This window comes from Perca fluviatilis, chromosome 8 (assembly GCF_010015445.1).
Source record: "Perca fluviatilis chromosome 8, GENO_Pfluv_1.0, whole genome shotgun sequence".
Lineage (NCBI taxonomy): Eukaryota > Metazoa > Chordata > Actinopteri > Perciformes > Percidae > Perca > Perca fluviatilis.
This window is the reverse complement of record NC_053119.1, coordinates 10,760,157-10,787,268: the sequence shown is the minus strand read 5'-3', so window position 1 is coordinate 10,787,268 and position 27,112 is coordinate 10,760,157. Positions and strand designations below refer to the sequence as shown.

General features: G+C 41.1%; 1 protein-coding gene across 1 annotated transcript in view; it reads left to right on the top strand.

Annotated features, from left to right (window-relative positions):
- The window catches only part of LOC120564602 (unconventional myosin-IXAa-like), a 162,484-nt gene that overhangs the window by 92,380 nt on the left and 42,992 nt on the right, over positions 1 to 27,112 (top strand). The window contains 3 exon segments of the mRNA XM_039809735.1: positions 5,645 to 5,734; positions 15,413 to 15,529; positions 17,925 to 18,059. Coding sequence (XP_039665669.1) covers positions 5,645 to 5,734; positions 15,413 to 15,529; positions 17,925 to 18,059 — 342 coding nt within the window.

The window sequence follows — 27,112 nt, the reverse complement described above, 5'->3', positions numbered from 1 at the left end:
GCAACATTCCTGCTGCGACCTAATGTTTCAGTGGGACAAAAGAGGAGTCAACCAATGGGAAATAAGTGTTACTTAATGTGAGGAGTGGAGGGAGGGGGCGGATAATTAATAAATATGTGATGGTTTTATTGGTTGCATGCAGTAAATGTTAAAAAATAAATAAATAAATAAATAATGTTTTCCAGTAAATAATTGTACAGTTTTCTGACATTTATTGGTGAAAGATATTGGGAAATTAGCTATAAAGGTACAGTGTTGCCTTTTAGTTCATTGTTACTTGACAGCACAGCATGTGTTTATTATGATTTTCACCGCAAGCGCCTTCGAAGTTCTTTTAAAATTTAATTAACTTGATGCTAAGAAAATGGATGGATGTACAGCCCAGACAGGCACCATCAAAAGTACTTAGCACTTAGGTTGTATTGTTGATGCACGACTTTATTCTGAGACCCTTTGCATAAGAGAGTCTGCTAATGGGCTGAAATAGGTTCTTGAGGTTTGCTAAATGCAGTTTAGTTTGAGTCATCGAGGCTGGAATGGCTTCAAGTTTGAGGATTGCATGAATAACAAATGTTGGAATTAGTCCGTCCTTCGCTTTGATATGTAAAACAACATAGACAGACAGGATGGGATGTGAACCACCGCTCTCACTATTACTGTGGTACACTCATGTGAAGGTCCTCTATGGAGAAGAACTGATTGGCACAAGTGTAGACGAGATGAATGATTAGGAATGAAACTTCAGGACTTCCTGTTTCCTGTGGAGGTGGAACTGGAAGAGGAAGTAGAGCTCATAGAGGCTGGATGACGACTGACAGACTGGATCCTCTGAGCTGTAGAGTTGAGTGATTTGACCTAACCAGAAACATTCCTGTGCAAAGTGGTAATTGGTCCTGAGAGAGTAGCTTACTGTGAGAACAAAGCCCACTAAAGCCTGAATTTGATGATGGTATTTTAATGCTTAAAAACAGTATGTTGAAACACAGTTTTGGACCCTGAGGCCAAAATAATTTTGGTTATTCATCACAATCTGACATAGGCCAATACATTTTGATAAAGTCCTGTCAGATTTTTGTTTTATTTTCCTTACCAGTAACCATGCAGTGCTATTTTTCTTCAAGCGTTTAAGTATATTTTAAAGATTATTTTTTGAGGCTTTTCCGCCTTTAATGGATAGGACAGCTAGGTGAGAAAGGGGAGAGAGAGGGGGAAGACATGCAGGAAATCCTCACAGGGCGGACTCGAACTAAGTATATTTTAGAGTAGAAGAAGCAAAACATTTACAAAAACTGCTTCTTGCATTATTGAACATCAAAACCAGTTGGTGGTTGACTTTATCAACTAAATACGAAGGAGGTGGCAGAGTGAGAACAACTAACAGCCCTATTGACCAAATCCAAGCACCCATTACCCCCACTGGTAGTTACTGTTGCTATGTCGGACAGGTTTCAGTCAACAATATGGCAATGTCTGTACTGTACCGTACAGTTTTACTACCTGCCAGACCATTAATTAACTATAGTACATGTTAGATAACTCTGGTAACGGCTATTTAAACTGAAAACTATATAATAATGTCACTTTAAAAAGAGTGTAGGTGTCTTAAAATATGTCTTATGATCTTCTTCAGAATGTCTTGTTGTTTGTAGCATATAGCGAAAATGTAGGGACAAGGCATCAATAGCATTAGACCACAAAGATTACTAACCTAGAATGGGAATCGAGGTATTCATGTCCCAGAAAAAAGAAATGGTTAATTTGAGAACAGAATCACTGAACCCAAACTTGCTTACAAACTTCTGAGTATTATGGTATTAGAGCTGTAATCATAGACGGAGCAGCAAGCCTGTTACCAAGCGACTAATACATGGAAATGTACCGGCTAAAGACCAATCACCAGGCTACAGAATAGGCTTTGCTCTCAGTCGAGGGATTACCAGGCAGTGTGAAATGAAGTCTGATTATGTGGCCCCCCCCACGCCCCCACACACAGACACACACACACACACACACACACTTCTCTGTTTATGTCAAAGCCTTCACAAAGCCAGTTGAAAAACTATATCCATAATGGTATTAACTATAACATTAACACCCTTGCCTTTTATACATCAGCTGCGGTTTGTTTGTTTGTGTTTGTTTGTGTTTGTTTGTGTTTGTGGGTTGTGTGGTGTGTGTGTGTGTGTGTGTGTGTGTGTGTGTGTGTGTGTGTGTGTGTGTGTGTGTGTGTGTGTGTGTGTGTGTGTGTGTGTGTGTGTGTGTGTGTGTGTGTGTGTGTGTGTGTACATCTGCTTCTCCCAGTGGGACACATCGTATTGTACTGTGTGTGAGGGCAGAGAGTAGTGTTTACGTGTTAATCTTGGCAGCTGTGTTAGTTAGAAACAGCAGAGTTATTATGAGCATCAGATTAGTAGATTGAAGGGTCAATTAGGGATGAAGGATATGGATAAAAAATCTTCTGTCACCATGTATATTATGAGATTTTCTGGAAAGTCAGTTGAGAAACAGCTTATACTATAGATGAAATAACCAAATGGGAATGTCTGCAATATACAACTAGATATATTAAGTAAATAATTACCTTGGTTTAAACCAGAGATCTTTGCAAACCATTATTTGTAATGTGACGGCTCCTATGCATCAAGACCTATTAACCTATTACCCTTTGATTGCTGGGTTACTGATAAACTGCAACCAAACTTAATTTATTTAAATAAACAAAGGTAAACGTGCTATCAGTTTATCATTAATGTTTTTTTTTTATTATTTTGGGCTTTTCCCCCTTTTAATTTTTGACAGGACAGCTAGGTGAGAAAGGGGAGAGAGAGGGGGAAGAAGTGCAGGGGATTCGAATCCTGGACGTCTGCGTCGAGGCATAAACCTCTCAGTACATGTGCACCTGCTTTACCACTGACCCAACCCGGCCACAGTTTATCATTAATGTTTGTAGTATATGGATGTGTGTAGTTTTAGCAATGTTAGAACTTAAAAGTAACTCAACCCAAAGTCCAAACAAACCAAGCAACCTTGAGGAGGGAAAGAGGAAAAATGATTGCCCAGGCACTCCTATTTATGGACATGTGAGCAATCAGTTCATCCAGGTGTCAGTCATTATTAGCCAATCCCCAGATCCCAGCAACCAAAGGGACTTAATAGGTTTTGAGGCCTAGGAGCCGTCACAGTAAAGATGCATCTTTTTGTTAATTTACACAACATTGATGATAGGCTTACTGGCCTACAGCGAAGGTAGCCGTAAGGTAGCCATCCACAGTGAGAATGCGTTGAAACATGATGTTTAATGAATATGTCAACAATTATTATTTTTAGTATTAGTATTGTTAAAAGGTATGTATAAAGGCTCTAGGCCGCCCTACACATTATTGTAAGCCTAGTCTCGCTTTGCCAGACCCTCCTCCAACCCGCGCTGGAGGAGGGTCTGGCTACTCCACACAGCATTCAGCAATGGGAGGAAAACGTGCTCTGGTTTATTGGCATTTCTTTGATCACAATCGTCTTGGGCGGTGCTAAGCACTGGAGAAAAGCTGCGGTGCCGCTGCAAAATAGGCTCGGATGGAACTTGTTTTGGTGGAACATGTGTACATTTAAAAGTTGTTTTAGTAATGCAACAGAAAACTCAGATTGGACAGATAGTCTAGGTAGCTGTCTGGATTTACCCTGCAGAGATCTGAGAAAAGGTTAACCATAGTCCTCATAAATCGACCGGAGTTTAAAATGCTAACACAAAGGATGCCCGGATAGCAACGGATATCTGCCCTAAATGAGTGAAATCTGGCGAATTTTCCGGTGGCAACAAGCAATCCCGGAAGTGGAACGTCAAGGATATAGACTATTGTAACTCAGTTTTATACAATATATGTAGTAGGGGGTCCCTGCTCCGTCTCTCTTTCAGCTAAGGGGTCCTTGGCCTAAAAAAGAATGAAGAGTGTAAAGAGGAACGTTTAAAAGAAAAGGTCCCTTCACAAGTCATGTATAGTGCTACAGTACTTACTCTGTGAAAACAGTGTATGTAAAGCCTGCATTACAAATGGGGTTTTTGTAGTTTGACATACAGTGTGTTGTATTTATCAGGCGTGGTTGGTCTGACAAAAAGGTCTGTTGCATTATGGGAAATGTAGAATTTTGCGTTTTTTGGAGCCTGACCCATACAAGGAACTAAATGTCTTGATATATCGGTTTCTGCTGCTTAAATCTTCAATAATTCTTCTTTAGAATCTGTCTCTTGTGAGCTCTCCAGCTTTCTGGAAGTGCTATATTAAATTCATTGAGAAACCTTTAATAGAATGATGCCCTTTGACATTATTGGACTGTACCATTACTGCATGTTATCATCCTTTTATTATTACCATTACTTCATCACGTATACGTTAAATAAAATCCCCCAAAAATAATTCTTAGGGCGCTGACACACCAGGCTGATTATCGGTCGTGGGACAGTCTGGCGAGGTCAGTGACTCAAATCTGTTCAGTGTGTCCCGTGCCGTCGTCCGTCTGAGGGGCTGTCGGCGTTCATTTTGGCCGAACTGACATGTTCGGTCATGGTCACGTCACATTTACGTTGTCTCTCTCAGTTGGAGGCTGCGCCGTAAAGCTAGTGATCACCGGAAAAGTGCTTCTAATAGCCTTCACTGGTCTCCGTCCAGAGCAACGGGGTCTATTGGTCCATTATATATATGTCAATGGTCATGGCGGCCATGTTCGGACGTCGCCATGACCATTGACATATATATAATGGACCAATAGTTGCTCTAGTAAGTCTTCTGGTAGCCGTGCCAAGAGAAATCTCAATCATTCCCAATCTTACAGAGACGGAGAGCGTAGGTATATGTAAGGAGATAACACAAGCACAGGCTAATTATTGCTAACTAACATGCTAGTTAACATTAGTAATTAGACCTAAACAGCTAATGTAAGTCGAAACTGCCTGCAAGCTTCTCCTGTACTATACGGTAATTCCTCTACTGTGCGACAGTAAGTCACTTGGTTATGACACAATCGTTAGCCTATTTTTACAAAAACATCTGCTATGGAGCCATAACGTGAGGTACAAGGTAATGGAGCCTTTTATACATTGTCGTGTTTCTTTAGAACTAAACAACGGACAAATAGTCTTTAAACGCTTCAGATGTAAAGTTATTCGCAGTCAAGTGACGTAAAAAAAAAAAAAAATGGCGGTCAGTGGAATGCTAACAGGAGGTGATACCTTTGTAGCAACAAAATGGCGCCATCGGAGGTTCGAGTTCTGAAGCGAAGCTTACCCCCTTGGCCATGACAGTCAGGCTTTGAATTTCCGGAGAAAACAAACCCATGTGACGCGTTCGTCCAATCAGCTGCCGGTTTTCATTTCTTGGGCAACATTACAGATTAGCGCCGCCTGCTGTTATAGAGATGTATTACGTCTCGTCTTTTTGGTCTGTTCTGTGGCAGTTTTTTGGACCTCGGGGACACGAGGGATCATATCGACTGGGTTTTCTGTCAACGGTCAGCCGTCGGCTTTATGTGTCTATACCTTTACAGCTCTCTTCAGCTTCAACATTTAATATGATCAGGGGCCCTGTATAATGCTTACAATGTTGTAAGAGCTCTAAGTGACACCTAACTCTGATTTTGATCTTGTCCTCTTCAGGTCAGAGAGGAGATGCTGCTGGAGGCGCTGACCACCAGGAAGACGGTGACCGTCGGAGAGAGGCTCATCGTGCCCTACAAACTTGCTGAGGTGACTTCTTCAGTGACCACAACTTCCACATACTGCACCACATCAAAATGTGACACCTATCCACCTCAAACGCACAAACTTTATCTGACCTTCTAAAATTGATAACCTATTACTGGTAAAACCCCCTGTGAGCCTGTCTGGTTCCTTACTGCCAGCACACTTTTAATGAAACCCAGAAGATGCTAAACACTAAGGGAGAATGTAAACACTTTTTTATAGTATGCTACTAATGTTCAAAAGGGCCTGTGTGAGGGTGGCAGTAGAGGTGTGGCTTAAGAAAGCATACGCTAGCCAAATGTTTTGGTATGAAGTGCGTCAGCTGTAAGCGAGAGTCTGTGTTTGTGTGTGCATGTTGTGGAGCTTGTCTGGGGAGCTTGTTGTGGCACTTCCCCAGCCCCCACCGCTTCTTTCTAAGGCTCTTTTGATATAGGTCTCTTCCTTTGCAACTTCCTGTTTCCTGTCAAGGAACAGGGCGACTTAACCCCATCTGTACAGCCCTCTGGACAAAATGTACCTCCAGGATGCCTCAGTTGACCTAGATAGACTTCTCTCACTGTGCCAGTGAATCTAATAATATTCCCTGGTTTTCGTTTATCTCTCCGTCCCGAAAGCCTTTGATGCTTTAGCATAGAATTGAATTTGGTCCAGCCTTCTGCTCATGTCTGTAGGGCCTTTTGTCTGTGGAAGGAAATGCTACACATACATAGTCTGTTACCCTGCTCGGCTCCACCTCCCTCATCTGATCTACGGGTTAGTTTAGCCCAACAATGGTTGCTCCCTCTCTCAACCCCCCCCCCCATCCTTCCAGTCATGTGGTCTGGTCTCAGGAATGTGCAACCTCCACTGGAATATACAGTACAGAGGCCAAAAGCCAGATCCTGAGTCTGTCTCTGTTTGTCTCTGTCTCTCTATTTCCCCGTCAGTCATTCCCTTTTTTGTAAAACAGAGGGTCAGACAGTGTCATTTAAAACTTAATCATGGACACAGGCAGCTGCTATGATAAACCCAGTCCTACAGCATCTGATGTCATGCCATGGAAGTTCCCTACTATCCTTCACAAGGTGGTCTTATCTTGAAAGGAGCAAGAAGCAAATCGATAAGAAAGCGATGGAGAGAATTAGGCAGCGACCTTTCAATCTTTGAAAGTCCCTTATTGACCGAGGGAAAGGGAAAGATCATAAATCATAGAATAGCATAATGGAATATCCCCAAATGTGTGCTCTAAGAGAAGAGAACGGTCTGTTAAAGGACAATTCCGGCGCAAAACGAACCTAGGGGTTATTAACTGATGTGTACCTACTCTGTCGCTCTCTGGTACATGTTTTCATGCTAATCGAATGAGTTTGGAGCTTTGACGAGGCTACCGCGGACCGCTGGTTAGCTTACAATGCTAGTATTTGGGGCATGGGGACACTCAAATTAAATCGTTATTTAATACCACTAAAAAGGCTCGAAATATCACCACACCATAACGTTAGCATAATTAGGGTCTCTAAATGTGAACCAAAGCATTGACAACATTGTAAGTGTACAGATAGTTTATTAAAAAGATAGATTATCGCGTTCATGTTTACTTGCGGGAGCCATGTTGGAAACCAGTCATGACTAGTCGAACGCCGTGCAATCTCCATAGACAGTATGGGACTCTCAGACTCATGGTGCGTTCTTTTTGTCTTGTAATCGCGACTAGTAGCTCGAGTGTGACGTCACATCCGTGTCGAAAAACGAATAACCGCGGGTAGGCTACTGCTCTGCTTTCTGCTCAAGACTCGGCCATTGTTGTCATATAGCAACCGAGCGTCTCTAGCCAATTTCAGCTGCACAAGCTACAAAATAACTAATTAGGCGGTATTTAACTCCTAATAAGACTGTAGCAACATGCCTATAGGTAGCAGTATACAGTGCTATGTGTACGACTTCTTCATTTGGTTACAACAAAGACAAAAGTGCTTAAAATTGTAGAAAACCACGTTTACTACGTGTGATGCACGACGTAGCCATCTTTGAAAGTGAACTCGGGGTCCTCTGAGTTCAGACGACTTGACGAGTCGTATATACGACCTCAGGGGCGTTCTTTTTGCAACTTCCGGTTTGTAACTCCGCAAAACGACTCGTAAATCGACTTCGGTGGACAAAAAGAAGATGGCTCCCGCAAGTAAACATGAACGCGACTGTCTTTATAATCTATCTTTTTAATAAACTATCTGTACACTTACAATGTTGTCAATGCTTCGGTTCACATTTAGGGACCCTCATTATGCTAACGTTATGGTGTGGTGATATTTCGAGCCTTTTTAGTGGTATTAAATAACGATTTAATTTGAGTGTCCACATGCCCCAAATACTAGCATTGTAAGCTAACCAGCGATCCGCGGTAGCCTCGTCAAAGCTCCAAACTCATTCGATTAGCATGAAAACATGTCCCAGAGAGCGACAGAGTAGATACACATCAGTTAATAACCCCTAGGTTCGTTTTGCGCCGGAACTGTCCTTTAACATACAGTATATCTCTCCGAAGTTGAACATGCAACTGATTTTTATTTCTATTTGGGGGCAGCAGAATGCAGCTGTAAATGGACTGCTCTTAGATAGCCCTTTTCAATCTTAATAGACAAAGCTCTTTATCTTTCAGTCTCTTGCTCTAAAAACAGATGCTATTCTATGTTGTTGTTTTTTTAAATTCTACTTTTAGCTCTGTTTTGGTCTCCATTAACTCCTGAGGGAAATACTGTATAAGTATATGTAAACTTTGTCTGGTCCTGGTCAGATAGCATACAGTGGGTTTAAAGAGCTCTGCCGCTAAAGCTTAATGCATCTTGAAACAACACTGATAAGAGCAGTGAGAGAGAACCCAAACAGTAAAGTTGCGGGCTGTTAAAATCGAATAAAGAGCTGAAAGATGCTGTGAACGCTTTAGAGCTGAGGGGCACTGTAGAGTCAGGTAAAAATACATATAATACAACAATATTGATTATAAGCACTTTAAGTCAAGCTAACAGACATTGAGGTAAGGAATCCTTACCACACTCACCCGCAAATTTGTATTTCTCCTCTTGCCAGCACCCTCATTTACATAATGCATTCCCTAGCCACTAACCCTAATCTTAACCATCAGCTACAGTATATGCCTAACCCCAGCCATTACTAACGCTAACCTTTAAAACAAGTCTCTAACCTCAAACAGCCATTTGAAGTGAAAAATGTCTGATGTCTAACAGTCAAATTGGTCCTAACAAAGCACACACACGCACACGCACGCACACGCACCTACACACACACAACACACACACACACACACATACACAACGAGAACACCGTCAGTGAGGCCCTGCCCTGATCGGACTGCGGGGCCGTGGGAGCGAGTTGAGGCCACCTGTGGAATCCATAACACGCCTGTTTTTATACAAAGGAAATGTGGAAAAAAGAACCTGGCAAATGTTACCGGTTCTTCTGACAAATTATTTCTTCCTACTTGGATAAGAAATGTTGAGAAAGTGTGCTGGGCAGCTGTCTCATCCACCCACAATTGAGAAGGGGAGATTTTGCCGTGTGACCTGCTGAACCTTGGTGTGCTGCAGAGTAGAGGTTGGTATGTTCCGAACTATAGCCAGTAAGATCCCTAAATTTACTGGATGGGCCCTGGTTGAGTCACGTGGAATTCACTTATGTATTGCTTGGTTTTGGTTCCAGAGTAATAATGAGAGTAAAAGTAATTCCCATTTCAAGCAGAGAAACTGTGCTTGGCAACTTATAAGGAGGTCAGCATCTGGAGTTTGTAGAAGGGATAGTTTGGATTTTTGGAAGTTGGGTTGTATGAGGTACTTATCCATAGTCAGTGTATTAGCTACAGAAGATGGCGGTCGGCACACGCCCCCAGTTTTGGAGAAGCACGCAGGAGTACCGACAGAAGCTAGGCAATGTACTGCTGTGGACGGGGGCAAATACACTCACCTTAAAGATTATTAGGAACACCTGTAAGATTTCTCGTTAATGCGATTATCTAATCAACCAATCACATTGCAGCTGCTTCAATGCATTTAGGGGTGTCGTCCAGGTCTAGACAATCTCTTGAACTCCAGACTGAATGGGAACAAAAGGTGATCTAAGCAACTTTGAGCGTGGCATGGTTGTTGGTGCCAGACGGGCTGGTCTGAGTATTTCACAATCTGCTCAGTTACTGGGATTTTCACACACAACCATTTCTAGGGTTTACAAAGAATGGTCTGAAAAAAACCTCCAGTATGCTGCAGTCCTGGGGGGCCAAAATGCCTTGTTGATACTAGAGGTCAGAAGAGAATGGGCCGAGTGATTCAAGCTGATAGAAGATCAATTGACTCAAATAACCTCTCGTTACAACCGACGTATGCAGCAAAGCATTTGTGAAGCCACAACACGCACAACCTTGAGGCGGATAGGCTACACCAGCAGAAGACCCCACCGAGTACCACTCATCTCCACTTAAAATAGGAAAATTAGGCTATAATTTGCAAGAGCGCACCAAAATTGGACAGTTGAAGACTGGAAAAATGTTGCCTGGTCTGATGACTCTCGATTTCTGTTGAGACATTCAGATGGTAGAGTCAGAATTAGGCGTAAACAGAATGAGAACATGGATCCATCATGCCTTGTTACCACTGGGCAGGCTGGTGGTGGTGGGGGTGTAATGGTGTGGGGGATCCCTTTTGCCTTCAGAACTGCCTTAATTCTTCGTGGCATTGATTCAACCAAGTGTTGGAAGTCATTCTTTAGAAATGTTGACCCATATTGATGGGATAGGGTCAAACACAGTATTAGTATGGTGTTCCTAATAATCCTTTAGGTGAGTGTATAAGTTTAAGTGTACGCAATATGCACGATATATCTTTTACCTTGCTATCAGACAGTCCTTTCTGATGGGGAACTGAAGCCCTTATATCGCACCAGACTCCTTTGACAAAAACAGTAATTTTGCTTCACAGAACACAGGAGTTGCTGGTCTACTGCTGCCTAGATCAGTTATTTAGTTTGTGTTACTGTGTGACTTTGGAGAATCCAAACTAATCCTTTAAAACAATAAAGTCAAACATGAATGGGTCATGAAAATGCATGATGTTTCTTTTGAATCCAGCCTTCGATTATTTTTCACGTTTCCCCTAATCGTATCATTTTGTTCAGGTCAAGACAACCGGCTTCACACAGGTCCTCAGATTTAAACAGACATATTTCTAAAAAATAAGCCATCATGCAGCTTATGGTTGAAGATTGTATTTAAGGCTACTAATGCTTAATTCAGAAAACGCAGAAAAAATATTTAGGTTTGTATTATCAGTGATGCTGTGTGATTGGGAAATCTAGGATTGTTTTCTTTCTTTCTTTTTCCATTCAGCTCAAATCACACATTTAGCACAGAAATGGCCTCAGCTGTGCTTTGTGGTAAGTGCTAATTAGCAAATGTTAGCATACACAACATTAAAATGGTAAACATATCTGCTAAGAATCAGCATGATAACATAGTTGTTGTGAGCGTGTTGTTGGCATCTTGTTATATAAAGTATAAAAAGTAAAAAAATGTTGAGACCTACTGTATTTCACAGTGCATTAAGCATGAATGGAGAGAGAAATAAAACTGAAACCAATAACAATATAGGGACTTATATTAGGCCACAAATCTTTACAAACCAAAGTTCTAGCGTAGTGTAATCTCACTTTAAAAACAGCTATTATCAAGTTATCATTGATAACATTTATTGAAAAATGATGGGGAATTATAGATTCCAGCCACGCTGGGCGCTAGTAGTCTCGACCTCTGTGGTTTAGCTCGGGTTTAGACACAGCGTTTATTTCAGGTCTGGAGAAGTGAGACAAGAGTTTGCATCTGTGAGATCATGATTGCATGAATGTGTGTGTCTGTTAAGGTGCATATGTGTGTGAGCCCCTGTCAGTCAAGATAAAGTGTGATCTATATCTGACTTTGACATTTTTGATGTGGCTCCAGATAATCTGACTCCACCACTTCCTTCTTCCTGTTTGAAGACAGGCATGGGGAAGGGGAAGTGAGGGGTTAGCAATGAGACACTCATTCATGTAAAAGGTTCTGCTGTTTCAAAGTTGTCAAAGCCTCATAGAGAGCGTAGAGGCAATCTGCCATTGCTGAGGGATTGTAAAATGTATGCAATTTACACTGATAGACAAAAACAACAACTCCATAAATACAAATTAAAAACACATGCAGATTGGCATATTGTGGTGAAACACGCGCTAACACAAAACATCCTGCAGCGAGGAAGCTAGCAGGCCACGTGCAGCGTGAGCTCATGCTGGTGTTTCACACCTCCTATGGTTTTCAGGAGAAATAAAGAAATGGAAAGAAAGAGAACAACAACTTCCCCTCGGCAGAACCTTATAATCACAAACACCAGCTAAGACCTGGTTTAACAGCCAAGACCGTTACACTTTTCAAAAGTCTCTGAGTCCTGCTAATTATTTTGTCAGTTTCTTGGGTGGCCCTCCAGTAAAACATTTTCAACCCATTTGCTTCCAGCCATGTTCCCTCCTAGTTTGTAACTGGTCCCATTGTGGTGAATAATTAAATGACATGGCAAACACAGAGACAATTCATGCTCAGTGAGCATGTCAAATGTTCACATCTCATCTGCCAATCCCTCGAGTTCCTGCTGAAGCATTCAAATCGTGACGCTTCTTATCAAACGTTGTATTATTCATAACAATCTTACATAACTTTGTGGGAGCAGGGACGTCACAAGCCTGCTTGTTAAAAATATCCTAAACAATAAAAAATGCAAGAGGGAAGAGGCAGCTTTTAAAATGCATGGTTTTGCTTCATCACGGCTGTTGGCCGCATGTGGCCTCGGCAGGCGGCGTTTTCTAAGCTTAATCGGGTTCACAGTGTCCCGCAAAGGTCTCTGTTGTGTAGCTGATTCAAGACTCAGGTTTATTCCCTTTTGATGTCCTTGTAGTGTGATTCTGTGTGCCTGTTTTTGTTCATTGTTTCAGGAAGCATCAGACCAACTTCCTCTTGCAAATTTGGTTTGTCTGAACTTGCGTCCCTCTGAGCCAGGGTTGTAACACAGTGTATGCTGTCGGTGATATTTTAAGTTCAATCATTATTTAACCAGGCAAATTAATTAAAGGATAGTTAAAAGAAATGTTCAACTCTGTTTCAAAACAATAGTCAGGTGCCCACATCATTGCAACAGGTTTTGTTTAATGCAATCATTCCTCCTGTTTATACCGGCCGTTAAGAGATCCATTCCCAAATCAGTTTCAATGTAAGTGATATGGGACAAAATCCACAGTAAACAAATCTGAGAACTGGACTGGAACCAGGCTGGGTGTGCGTCAGGCATGTTGGTATTGATAGGCGTTAGATGTCATGATGACGCTAAGTTCATTGTAGAGAAAAGTGAAGGAAAAGATCATTTTGACATTAAGACACCTAGGTGCCAAAGTTGCAACCTTACCTTTCTGTGGTTAACAAGTCAACCAGTTAAGTGTTTGATGAAGTAGAGTATTAGTAGTACTATTTGTTTTCAACCTCTGCTTAATCAAATCTACTCTGATTGGATTATTGGGGTCTCAACTATTTCGGGGTTCTGAAAATAGTTTTTTGTCTTGTTCCACTCCCCATTCAATCATAACACTTCTTGCTGCCAAAGAATGTGCTGTGGTGTCCAATACTCCATTTAAGTCTGCTTATGTTAGCTTAGCATGCCTTTCATCATGTCTAAGGAGAGAACATATTTGCTCTTTGGCTTGTTGAGGCGTAATAATGGCTCCTCTTGGCAGTGCTGTTTTTTATGGATCAAAAAGCAATCCATGAAGAAAAAGTTGTCCAAATAGTGATCTGCAGGTCTGGAGGCACTTAAGGCTCTGGCTCCTGACTGAAAACACCTAAAATACTACAGCACTTTGCACAGCAAGACTCCCGAACATAAGAACAATAACTCAGAGTTGTGAGCAGTCTGGGAGCTTTAACACAGGCTCCGTGTTTACCCTCTGAATACAAAGTGTCTGTTGTTATAAACAATTTATTAATAACAACAGCCTAAGATGTCTTTGTGGTATTACTGTGGCTCTCTGGTATCTCTCTATATTACAGTTGCAAAGTTTCAGACAGTTTGCATTGTTGGTACTTAATGCTAGTTGACTGTTATTTAAACAGCCTAGTGTTACACTAGTGTTGTTTGTTTCCTAATAAACGTAATGTAGATATATGGATGAGAGGATGGCTACCACTCTCATGTCTGTAAGTATAAGCTAAATATGAAGGTGGAGCCAGCGGGTGATTAGCTTAGCCTAGCATCAAGACTGGAAGCAAGAGGAAACCGCTAGCCTGGCTCTGTCCAAAGGTAATAAAACACATGCACCAAAGCTAACTGTAAAACAACTTAGAAATAGCATGTTGATTAGTCAAATTTGGAGATGCTAGAAGACAGATTATTTATTTTAATTTAAACAGAGCCAGGCTAGCTGTTTCCCCCTGCTTCCAGTCTTTATGCTAAGTTAAGCTAACCGCCTCCTGGCCCTAGCTTTAAATTTAGTATACAGATATGAGACTGCATTGATCTTCTTCATCTAATTCTAGTAAGAAAGCAAATGAGCTATTGCGCTAAAATGTCTAACTACTCCTTTAGGATTTCACAGTGTTTGACTAGGTGTATATGGGTCAAAAGGCAGCTAACCATTATTTATCATTATCAATTAATTAATTTCCTTTAGTCAATAGAATGTCAGAAAATAGCCTAGTAAAAAAAGAAATGTCCATCACAGTTTCCCAGAGCCCATGGCGATGTCTCTTTAAATTGCTTGTTTTGTCCAACCTTCAGTCTAAAGACCAAATATATTAAATTCACAGTCATTTAAAATAAATGACCTAACGATTGTTGGCGATTCATTTCCTGTCAGTCTACTGATTAATTATTTGACGGCAATACTATGAAACTATATTTCTATAGTGGCCTGGTCTGAAATATTGATTTAAAACGCTATCCATTGAGTCATTGTTCACCATAGCATTTCTGAAACCTTGTGGTTTCTGGATCTTATTGTTCTCTCTGTCAGTCCCATCCGATGACTCAGCTACTTCCTGTGAGAGCAGTTCATTAGACCTCTTCTCAGCCCACCTTACACATTTAATATGACACTGATCCGGTTCCAGAGAAGAGAGCGGGAACATTACTGTTGTGTTGTCTCATTGCTACCTAAGCTGCTGCTAAGCTGCTGCAGTTGGCAGGTGTTTGATTTGCAGGGTTTGATATAGGGAAGTCGTCAGATTTCTGTCGTCCAGAGCCGTGCTGCAGAATGACTTTGCGTTATGCCGTTAAGAAAAAGACCAGCACACAAGTAGAAAATGTTTTACTGTTTGCATAAGTGTTCTCTCTGTATTCATAACACATAAGGGGCACCACAGAAACACTACCACCACTGTGAAATAAAAATAAGCAGCAGTGGAGAGTTACTGTACTTTAGTGAGGCTGGGAGTGAAAGTAATAAAACAGTATTGGCTCCTGTTCCAGATTTAGAAATCCATATGTTTTTGATCAGGAGGAAGCTGACATGTTCTCTCTGTATGTGTGTGTGTGTGTGTGTGTGTGTGTGTGTGTGTGTGTGTGTGTGGCGTGTGTTTTTTGTGTGTGTGTGTGTGTGTGTGTGTGTGTGTGTGTGTGTGTGTGTGTGTAGGCGGGCACGGTGAGGGACTCCATGGCTAAGTCACTGTACAGCGCGCTGTTTGACTGGATTGTGTTCAGGACCAACCATGCTCTGCTAAACAACAAGGACCTGGAGGACAAGTCAAAGGTAGGAATGAAAACCCACACACACACACTTATTCTATGTGCTCATATACAAAACGCTTGATGGTGTTTTAAGCCCCCAATGTGTCCTTCCAGGCAGCGCTGCGACCATTGACTTCAAGGCACAAAACTCTAACCCTAACCCTAACCATTGCCTAATAATGCCTAATCCTAGTGCCTAGAGACGTTGGGGGCTTAAAACGCTGATAAACTACAGAAACCACCTATCTAATACCTTTCCGGGAGCCTGATATTTCCTTGCATCCCCCCCCCCAGACTTTATGAAACCAATAACATAAACAACATATTGGCATCTTGTTAATTGTTCAAAAGAGGTATGTAACACTGCAATTCAACACTAACAGATGACATGGAAACAAATACACACTTAAAAAGTATGTATAACAGAACTAAACTAAAACAAACAATAACAAAACTAAGTAAAACATATTAATGTATATCAAAACCATATCTTTTTTTAAAGGTACTGTTGATGAGTTTTAAAACAATTTGTACCACAAGCTCATAATTAGTTGTTTTTAGTTTTATTGATTTCATACTAAATTCCAATTTCATCGTAAACAAATTAAAGCCGGAGACATGTTTCGCACATCTCTGCATTTGTATGCTGCATACTTTTTGGGCATTACAGCTGTAATTGTCATGGTAACATACAGTATGATGGTAGTATAGTAAAATACAGTATATGAGGAAAACCACATGTGTAAATAATGATATTAATTAGGGCTGCAGGTCATTTAGCTTTACTAAATTACTGTGTATGCTGACTGATACACATAGTTTTTTTGGGCATTTTTAGCCTTTATTTTTGACAGGACAGATGAAGACGTGAAAGGGGTGAGAGAGGGGGAATGACATGCAGCAAAGGGCCGCAGGTCGGAGTCGAACCCGGGCCCGCTGCGTTGAGGATTAAACCTCTATATATGGGCGCCTGCTCTACCAACTGAGCTATCTGGGCGCCCCTGATACACATTGTTAACAGTATTGAATACACCTGTGCCTTTCTATATATGACAAGTTAAAAAGTCTACTGTGAAAAAGGTCTATTTTATGCATGAAGGACATTTCTTTTTTATTTTATTTTTTTTATTAATTCTCAATTTTGTGCAAGAAAAAAAGGCAGAGGTCAATTCCTTTTCCAATACAAAAAATGAGCGGCAAAAACCAAATTCATCTCTTTTGGAAAAAGTGGCCCTTTGAGAGCCAATCATGGAAGTCTTTTCAAAATTTGCAAACATACATACTGTACATTCTGGTCATGTCTTCCCTTTGTTTTTTGTCTTTTCTCACCTTTTCCTCACGAGTCATGCTCTTCATCCTGCTTCTGTCTGACTGTCTGCCTGCCTGCCTTTCGGTCTGTCTACCTGTCTGTGAAGACTTGATTCCCTGCTTTTTGGCATCCTCTCAAAAGCAGGGAGTGATGTGATATGAAAATTCCACTATGTGTGTGTATACATACCCACATAGTGGAATTTGTGTGTGTGTGTGTGTGTGTGTGTGTGTGTGTGTGTGTGTGTGTGTGTGTGTTTGTGTGTGTGTGTGTGTGTTGGAGTGGCAGCTGGCAAGTCAAACCCTGTGGAAGCATCTAAAGGATTAGAAAACAGATCATTTGTGTGTGTGTGTGTGTGTGTGTGTGTGTGTGTGTGTGTGTGTGTGTGTGTGTGTGTGTGTGTGTGTGTGTGTGTGTGTGTGTGTGTGTGTGTGTGTGTGTGTGTGTGTGTGTGTGTGTGTGTGTGTGTGTGTGTGTGTGTGTGTGTGTGTGTGTGTTTGTGTGCCAAAAACATTTGGGCAGATGGCATCAAGTTCCCCTCAGCTCGGTTTACCCCCTTTGGTCCTATGCTGTCCAACTGCGGTGTGTGTGCCTCCCTTGGCACTGACACCATCTGTGTGTGTGTGTGTGTGTGTGTGTGTGTGTGTTTGTCCTCACTCTGCTCTGTCAGGGGGTCGATGAGGTTGCACTTTCTGTCAAGGTCATTGTTCTTATGTACAGATAACAGTTTAAATATGCAGCTCTATGTATGTGTGCTCATGTAGGTTTTTAAAAAATTGCCCTTCAGAGAGAAATAAAACACTGCTGAATTAAATTAAATTAAATTGGAAACAGCTTTTACAGTCCATTTCTTAATGAAAGGCTTTGAGTGGACGCCTCCTTCAGATGGTGCATAATAATAATCTATGATGTCATGAATCTTACTAACACTTAGGGGGCAACGGAGTCACTGGAGCTTTAGAGAATGTGTTTTAACAAAGAAACACAATATAAGTAAATAGCTCTAAATAATAATAAAGAATCAAACATTTGTACTGATGTTCACTTTGTTACCAGAGCATATTTTTTCATATCCTGAAGAAACTAAACTGTCTGTATTTTTCAACAGATTCTGTCGATAGGAGTCCTGGACATATTTGGTTTTGAGGATTATGAGAACAACAGCTTTGAACAGTTCTGCATCAACTTCGCCAACGAACGACTGCAGCACTACTTCAACCAACACATCTTCAAATTAGAGCAGGTATAGTGTTATCTCCTCCTCTCCTCTCTCCTCTTCTCCTCTCCTCTCCTCTCCCTCTTCTCTTCCTCTCCTCTCCTCTTGCTCTCCTCTCCCTCTCCACCATCCAGACAATTATTATTGTTGCAGCTGCTGATAACACCTCATTGCCGTTTGTGTTTTACTGCCTCTATGGCGATGTTGGCAACACTCAAACATTCATACGTGATCTGCTACAGTGTGTCTTGGTATCGTGATGGTGTGAGTTGATGCAATGGCGTCACATTATTGTTGCTGTTACACACCTCTAAACACGCCCTTATGCTTTTGATTGATGGGCCAACTGATGGAGGAATGAATAGGCCCTCCTGACTGACTCTGCTGTTACGTCAAACTGGTGAAAATAGATGACTTCCTCTTCAGTGGAGAGCTCTGAGCGCAGTACAATATGGTTTAACACCCTGTGAGAGAGAGGAGCTGCTTTTGTAATGCTGTCCATGTTTTCTGAGAATACTGTTTGTCACACATCTTGGTTGTTTGATCTGATCTCTAGCACTTTAAATAAAAGCTGAGGACAGGAGTTAGCCTTCAACATTTTTACTTAAGGGAGATAGAAAGTATTTTTGCTTTTATTGACAGAGTGCAATCCTAAAAATGATCTGTGACAGTTGTCTTTCAAGCTTTTCAATGAAAACTGAAAATGTGGCTTCCTCACTGCTATGTATTTTATGATTAAGGCTTCAAATGATTTCTCAACCCCTCAACCTGCATTTAGTATTTATTATATATATTTCACCTCTACATTTAACATAATGCTTTCTGACAATCGCTACAGGTTGATAATGTGTAGGTTGGTAGCCTTAGCAACCCTCAACAAGACTCTTCATTCTGAGGGGCCAACCCTATAATATATGGTTATAGTAACAATGAATATACTGTAAGAAACATACATTTTTTCAGTAGCAGAATTGTCACATGCATAATTGCAAGCTACTAGGTAAAGTGATCTAGTTAAACTTTCAGTCATATTTAGTGCTTGGCTGCTTGGCTTGGAAACCCCCATTTTATCATACACAAATATTCATTAGCAGTGGCTCCAGACTGTTCACTTATGCAAGCAACCAGTCTTTGCAAGTTGTATATTCCCTTATACTGTATGATCGCTTTGTGCTGGACAGCCACGTTCCCCCTGACATTACAGTCCAAGCAGCTGTAATTATGTAGCTAGGTTAAGTTAGCACGCACATCCATTAAAGTAAAAGGTCAGAGGAAAAGTGCTGCATGACCAGAAGAGGCTGACGGGCTGGGTTAGAGTGCAGAAGTCAAGCAGAGCTGCATGTTTCCTGACAGCTAAATGCTGCTAGCACCGGCCAACCCTTTTAGCTGTTTGTACATTTTCTCTGACTGGATTTGTTTGTTTTTGTTTACTCTTTCGAATAGCCCCACTCTCCCTTTTGTTTACTTCTCTTCTGGTGTAATTTCATCACTGTTTCTCCTCGTAATTGCTGTGGTGATCAGAGAGATGTCAGCGTCATAAATACCCTCTCTCTCTTCCACTCAGAAGGACTATTACTGAACCACTAATCCCTGACCAGCTTTGTTATGTATTCATTATGCTCATTTATTCAGATACACACTGCCAAACCACTTAACTATCATATACATAAAAAGAGAGAGAGAGAGAGAGAGAGAGGGAGAGAGAGAGAGAGAGAGAGAGAATCTCTTAATCAGTTGTACTGTGTCACAGAAGCTGTCGGCTTTTGTCTCCCTTATACGGAGTCCTGATAGGTCGTGGCAACTTAGCAGGCGGGCCCATCGCTGTGGGCTGAATGAGAAGAGGAACGGAGTGGAAAAAAGAGCAATGTTTGAGTAAACGAGCGCAATCTTGTCCCTTCAGCCTCAATGAAGATCACAGACTGCTGATGCACTAATGGTTCTGTTATCTGTTTCTGACAGTTAGCCCTCAGGGTCTACACACACACACACACACACACACACACACACACACACACACACACACACACACACAGCAAAATGTAACATGTACTAACAAGGTTAGACTCAAATTTACAGTTAAGCACCCTGGGGCTTTAATTTTACATCTAGATTTTCCACTGAAGCTGGTGGTCATACAAGGAAAAAGTTAAAATAACTGATCGAAGCTTGACAATAGAAACAAATTCTTAAAATATATACAGTATTTATGAAGAAATTAAGCGCTCTTGCTGAAAAACTTCAAAAAACTACTTCTTAGATTAAAGTACAAAACTTCTTTTATGTGTCCTGTTTATTTATTTATTATTCATCCATAAAAATATAGAAATTAAATTACAGTCAGTCTAATCAACCAATGCTGAACATTGGAAATAAATGTCTATTAAAAAAACATACAAAAACTATATATATGCATACATGCATACATGCATACATGTACAGTATAACCATATCCCATGGTGTAAACTGTAAATGAGACAGGAGCTTTTTATCTGTTGTCCCCGGCTGGACATTGAAGAGATACCCTAACAACAGAATCATATGCTGCTTATTTAAATATCTAATGTACAATCCACTGGATTCTTTGAAACAATAAATGATTGTGTTGATTGGTGATATTGTTTGAAAAGACAAGTACTGAATGCAGCTGTATCTGTCAATGGACAGATCTTCATTTTAGTCAATCCCCGCACACTTAACCTGGTCATGCCTTTTTCAGAGACAGTAACACTTATGGAAATAATTTGTGTTATTTTGTTTGTCCAACACAGACTTGTATAAGCCAGTTCGGGTTTACACAAACTGCATTGTGCTGAATCAAATCCCGATGTTTAAGATTGTGTTTCAATCAGGGGCCGAACAGAGGTAATTGAAAGACATCCTACACAATGTCATTTTGGTTCTGTAAATTGTTGACTTTTTGTGTTAGTCAGTCACTCTGTGACAGCAGGTGGTATCGAGGCTATCTCTGTTTTGACTTGAAGTTTTTTTTTTCTGTGTTATGTTCAATTAATAAGTGTCAAAGTGCTGCTGAAACACTCGCCCTCACAGGACGGTGCCCAATATTGTTCCAGCAGAGTTCACGTTTATTATCCTTTAATCACTGGGGTCGTCCAAACCTTTGGCTTTCTGCCTCTCCTGAGTTTATTTGACAGAACAGTTGAGGTGGCGCTGAGCTGTGGGGCCCCTCTGAGGCCCCTCTGAGGCAGGTTGGTTTAGTTCCCCGATCGAGGGTTGCCAGATCTCTACTGATTTGTGTTTGTTTGAATAAAGTCGTGCAGTTCACGCCACGGGCCCCCTCTATCCTCAGTTTGACGTCACACGGAGAGAAAGCGCTCCACACCTCATCTGTTGCATTATGTTGAGCCTTTAACTGCTGGCACTCGGTTAGAAGATACGAAAACATTCCTGGCTTACATAAACTCACCAAACTACACAGTACTCACGATGCTGTAGTTTTTGTTACTTGTGAGTTCACTACCAATTTATTAGAAAATCTAAATGAAAAGGAAATTGCTTTGAATCTCCAGCTTGGTCCCTCTGCTTGCCTGCAAACATTTTTTGTTGTTGCTTTAATAATATTTATATATAAATATTTTAAATATGAGACTATTCTGTGCAATTGTTGTTCATGTTGTTTTATTCACAGTGATCTCAGTGAGCAGAAGGTTTGCAGTAGAAAAGGTTTATCTAAATATGTGTTACTGAAAAGGAGGGACTTTCTTTAAAGGTCCCATGGCATGAACATTTCACTTTATGAGGTTTTTTAACATTAATATGCGTTCCCCCAGCCTGCCTATGGTCCCCCAGTGGCTAGAAATGGTGATAGGTGTAAACCGAGCCCTGGGTATCCTGCTCTGCCTTTGAGAAAATGAAAGCTCAGATGGGCCGATCTGGAATCTTCTCCTTATGAGGTCATAAGGGGAAAGGTTACCTCCCCTTTCTCTGCTGTGCCCGCCGCCCACAGCTGCCCAGAGAATTTGGCCCACCCATGAGGAAATAGAACTACAACCGTGGCCGCAAGCTGGTCAAGGCCACACCCCCACCCTCCACCTTGCCCCACCTCTCTCCTCCTCAATAGCATTTAAAGCTACAGACACAGAAATGGCACATCCTAAGGAAAGTAGAGTGGCTGTAATTCTGCACCAAGGCTGAATTTCGGGAAAGAGACTTCAGATACAGTATTAGGGGACCACTAAGGCCTATATAAAAGCATCCAAAAAGCAGCCTGTCATAGGACCTTTAACTTTCTCATGTTTAGTCCACTCTTAACTCTCAACTAACACCTGTATAGTACAGTATCTACAAATATCAGAAATTTGTTGGAGAAAACACAAGCAGCCCAAGTTGTTTTCGCGGTCTCCACACAGTATCTTTGTAGCCCCGATATGTATCTGCATCGTTAAGGGGGTGCACATCAGCTATGGTGTAGCCTACAGTGGCTACAGCATATTTATAAATCCAGTTTAAGGTGTCGTAAAGGTATCTAGGATGAGAAGATACTGTATATTCAGTTGAAAGTTTTACTTAACTTATCTGATAATCTAGTGAAGACCAAATCAATGAAATTGTACAAGCATGAACCACTGCTTTTTTTTTGTCCGTCATTCTGATTTTGAAAGGTGATTTTCCATCAGGGGGATTTTCCTCTTCTCCTTCCTCCGGGCTTCACTTCCCTCCAACCAATCAGTTGGTCTTATCGGCAGCGTGTGTGTTTACCTTTGGAACAGCAGCCAAAGCTAATCGGACCACACCAACCTCAACCCTCAGGGAGATGTGTGTCTGACTCTTGAGTGTAGTGTTTACACTCAACATGCCAATTGGTGCTTGATTTCTTTTCTGTGTGAGGACGGTATATCAAAGTAGGAAAACACACGACAGCCACCGCCTTAGGCAAACATGGTATCATGTTTAACTCGTGAGATATCTGCAAAGAAATAAAAAACGTGGCCGGTTTACCTTCATCTGATAGAAGGGGAGATTCCTGCTGCCCACTGGTATTGACTTCATTGTCCAACAGTAAATGCAGAAATGAGTGCTGGGGGTTTCTCTAAAGGATGTTTAATAGGAATGGCCAGATTGTAACTAAACGTGCTCTTTATTTTATTAAAGGTGCAGTAAGCGATGCTGTGCAAAGATTGTTGATATTTGAACTCAACTGCCAAACAAATAGAGAGCCAAAGTCACGCCCTTCTACTTCCGGTCCATGGGAGATGGAGAGCTAATAATTATTTTTTTTATCCCGTTTGAATTGAGCCGTGGATTACAAATATGATGTTCGTCAATTTAAAAATTTCAACCGAAGAAAGTCTCCGTTTATTGTTAAACTGTTGAAGTATAAGACTGTGAAAATACGTAATTTGAAAGACTACGCACTTCAGTGTCTCATGGATGACGTCTCGCTGAAGCTACGATGTCTGTGTGTATCATACCGGGGATGTAACAAATGAGCAGAGGATCTTGCGTGTTCTTTTGCTTATCTGCTGAAAACACTTCACTGGATAAAACACATCAGTTACGATAACGTTACGTGTTGTGGAACAGAGCTAAGCTAGCTAGCTAGCGAGCAAGTTGAGCATCGAGCTAGGTGACGTAGATTGTGTGAGACGAGAGATGTAGTTCACTGAGCGGTTTCACACAAAACTAAGTGTTACTACGACAAACCTACAGCTAACTGAGACTTTCTTCGGTTGAAAAATTATCTTTTAAATTGACGAACATCATATTTGTAATCCATGGCTCAATTAAAACGGGATCAAAAAATAATTTGCCTCCCCCCGTTCACTACCGTTCATATTTTTTCCGAGTTAAGGTCCCATGCGGTCCACCGGAAGGGGCGGGACTTCGGCTATCTATACAACCTTTCCTTCAGAAGCCCCGCCCCCCAGATTCACGGACAGATAACTACTGGCCGGCCGGCACATTCACATGCTGCCTCCCCCCCCCCTTACCATCAACTGTCGCCCCCTGTTGCCGATTGGCTGGAATAGTGTTTTGTGGCTCATGCACTCCTTTCTGTTAGTTTTCCATATACACAGCCAGGACTGTGTATTAACACTGGATTTCTTTTCACCACACACTGAATTTGACAGAAAGTGTATTGGATTAACATCACAGACTATGTATTTAATGATCACACTGATAAAGCAGCGATTATTCTATGTAGATCTGTAAATTGATGTTTTGATGCAGGTTTTCCGCACTCTACGCCCTTATTCCGATCAGTCCAGCTCATTCCTTCACACCACTGTCACGCTGGTCGACAGTGTCCAACTCTTTCTAGCCGGATCATAAAAAGCAAAACTCACAGAGCATTTCTTCTTCTTGCGTCTGTGTCTTTGTCAGTTTCTCTCTCTTTTTAAACCACCAGAACTTGCTCCAGCTCTCATGATTGCACCGCTGTTCCTCCTGCCTGCTCAATAAAAACACTCTGCTGTCATAACAAGAGAGAAGGGTGCTGAGGGAGGGAGAAATACAAAAGAAAGGAAAAATAGAGAGATAGCAACACAAACAAACCTCCCTCACCTTTAACAGCTCAACACAATTCAGGCCTGGTTGAAAGCTGTGCTGCGTTACCCAGCAGAGAACAGACACAGAGCAGACTAATGGCTGGAGGGACAGCCACAAATCGACCACAACAGAACTCCCTGCTTTCTTCAGCACAGCAAGACGGTTTTGAGCTTTTATTGCTCGCAGATTGGTTTTGGTTTGACTTTTTTTTTTGTACATCTGTGTCTGTGTATCTGTTGTGTCTCTCTCTTGATATAGTGGCACCTAATTTATTACGGCTTTGCAAATTATTGGGGGAGTATTGGGTACACTGAATCTTGAAATTATTAATTAGAAATATGGTGGACATCAGGGAATGTCAGTGGTGGAAGAAGTACTTTATTACCACAGTGTACAAATACTCTGTTGCAAGTAAAAGTCCTGGATCTTGAGTAGAGAACAGTATTAGCATAAAAAAAAGCTAAAAGCACTCTCATTTTGCCGAAAGGCCCATCAGAATAATATGACTGGATTATTATTGTGTAAGCGTCACTCTAGTGTTGTAGCTGGTAAAGGTGAGGTTTATTTCAACTATACTTTAAATACTGCTGGATAGTGTAATCTATCATAAAACTTCATCATTTATTTCTTGATAATATTTTGTATCTATAAATTGCAGGAATGTCTGTCTGTCTCTCTGTCTGTCTGGGTTTTATGTGCATATCTCTCGAACCGTTAGTTCAGTGGATTTCAAACTTGACAGGTGTCTTGCTTCGGGCACGAGTAAGTGCAGTGCCAAATTTTTTTGGGATTAGAAATGCAAAAGATATCGTTAAATATATATCGGTAAAAGAAGCTTTGGCTTTTGCCGCTGGCCACTCCCCCTCTCACACTGCATGCACACACTGAGTGAGCACTAAACCTGTTTGAGTCGTGACTCACTCGGATCTTTCATCCGCTCATACTACACAAGACAACACCGTCTCTCTCTCTCTCTCTCTCTCTCTCCACACACACACACAAACAGTCCGGTTCTGGTGGTGATTAACGCAGATATGTCCTGTTTAGCTCTCATCACGGGCCAGGTGGGTAGCACACTGCCATGAGTCCATGACACTAATGTCTGATTACTCCACATTTTCATTGTGATTTTGTGCATTCTGAATCGGCAACATTCTCTGTCAGGTAAATCAGTAATTAAGTAGATGGGTATGCAGGGGAGTTGCATTTGAAGTGGTTTGGGATCCTTCTGTAAGTAATTTTGGGGTACAATTTGGTTTTGATAAATTCTACAAGCAGCAATACCACAGGCCAAGCAATCCAAAGATGTTCCAAACGCACATTTTCAACGAGCACTGCACTAATTAATTTGAATCTGCAAAGTAACTAAGCTTTAAAATAGTTGTAGTGGAGTAAAAATAACAACATTTGCCTCTGAATCATAGTGGAGTATAAGAACAAAGTAACATAGAATGGAATTGCTCAAATAAAGTACCTCAAAATTGTACGTAAGCCTGTCCAAGTTTTAAAGCAAGCCTTAATAGTAACCAGGAATTGTCAGAATAAGTATTTGTTACGTAAAGTCTTCCAATTTGGGCTTCATCTTTGTCATCTCTGCTGACAGGACTAAAAACCACTTTCAATAGAAAGTGTGTTGTGTGCTCTGAGATGTTATTCTGTTACTGTCTTACTGTTAGCTCAGGGAAGTCCAACCTCTCCTATCTGCTGCAGTGTTTTGATTTAATGTCTCCATTCTCTGTAAACTCCAATAGTCAGCTCTCAGGGTCCAGAGCTCTGCGGCTTTTTCTATTTTACCATTTCTTTAGTTGCATTCACTCGCCATTTTGAGTCTACATCAGTGCTGTAATTGGACTGCTCTAAAAACAGCCTGGCCGGAAAAGAATAAACCAGCGATGCTTTGGACCCTCCGCCACTGGATTAGAGGACCAACAGTTAGGAGTTTAGAGAGGTTGAAGCGATAACTAAAATGTCTTCAAACTAGGACTTCAGTTCACTTTTATTTTCTTAATAGACAAATCATTTTGTATTAATGATTAGAAATAGTCAATAAATGTCAGAAAATATTGAAAGATTCACATTATATTTAACCCAAACATTAAGTTTACTCAATCAATCAATTTTTATTTGTGTCGCACTTTTCATACAAAAGTCAAGCAACACAAAGTGGTTCACTTTATAAAAACAAAGACAATAATATCACCCCCACTCCCCTCCCCACAAACACATGCACACACACACACAACACACACACACATGCAAACACACACGCACATACCCCATCATGAAGGAAAAAGAAAAGAATAGAATCTTTACATTTGAGTAATTGTAACCAGCGGAATTTTATTTCTGCTTGAAAAAATTGCTGAAACAATTAATCAATTTAAAATAAATGAATTGGCTAAACGAAAAAACTAACTGTTTCAGTTCAGACAATAACATCTGGTGAGATCAGAGCTCATAAAGCAGCTGTTTGTTAGTTTCTGGACCTGGCATGTCTGGCACTTAATGATGAAACTCAGCAGCCACTCGAACCGTAACTGAACCACCTTCTTTCTGCGTGCTTCACAGCTTTG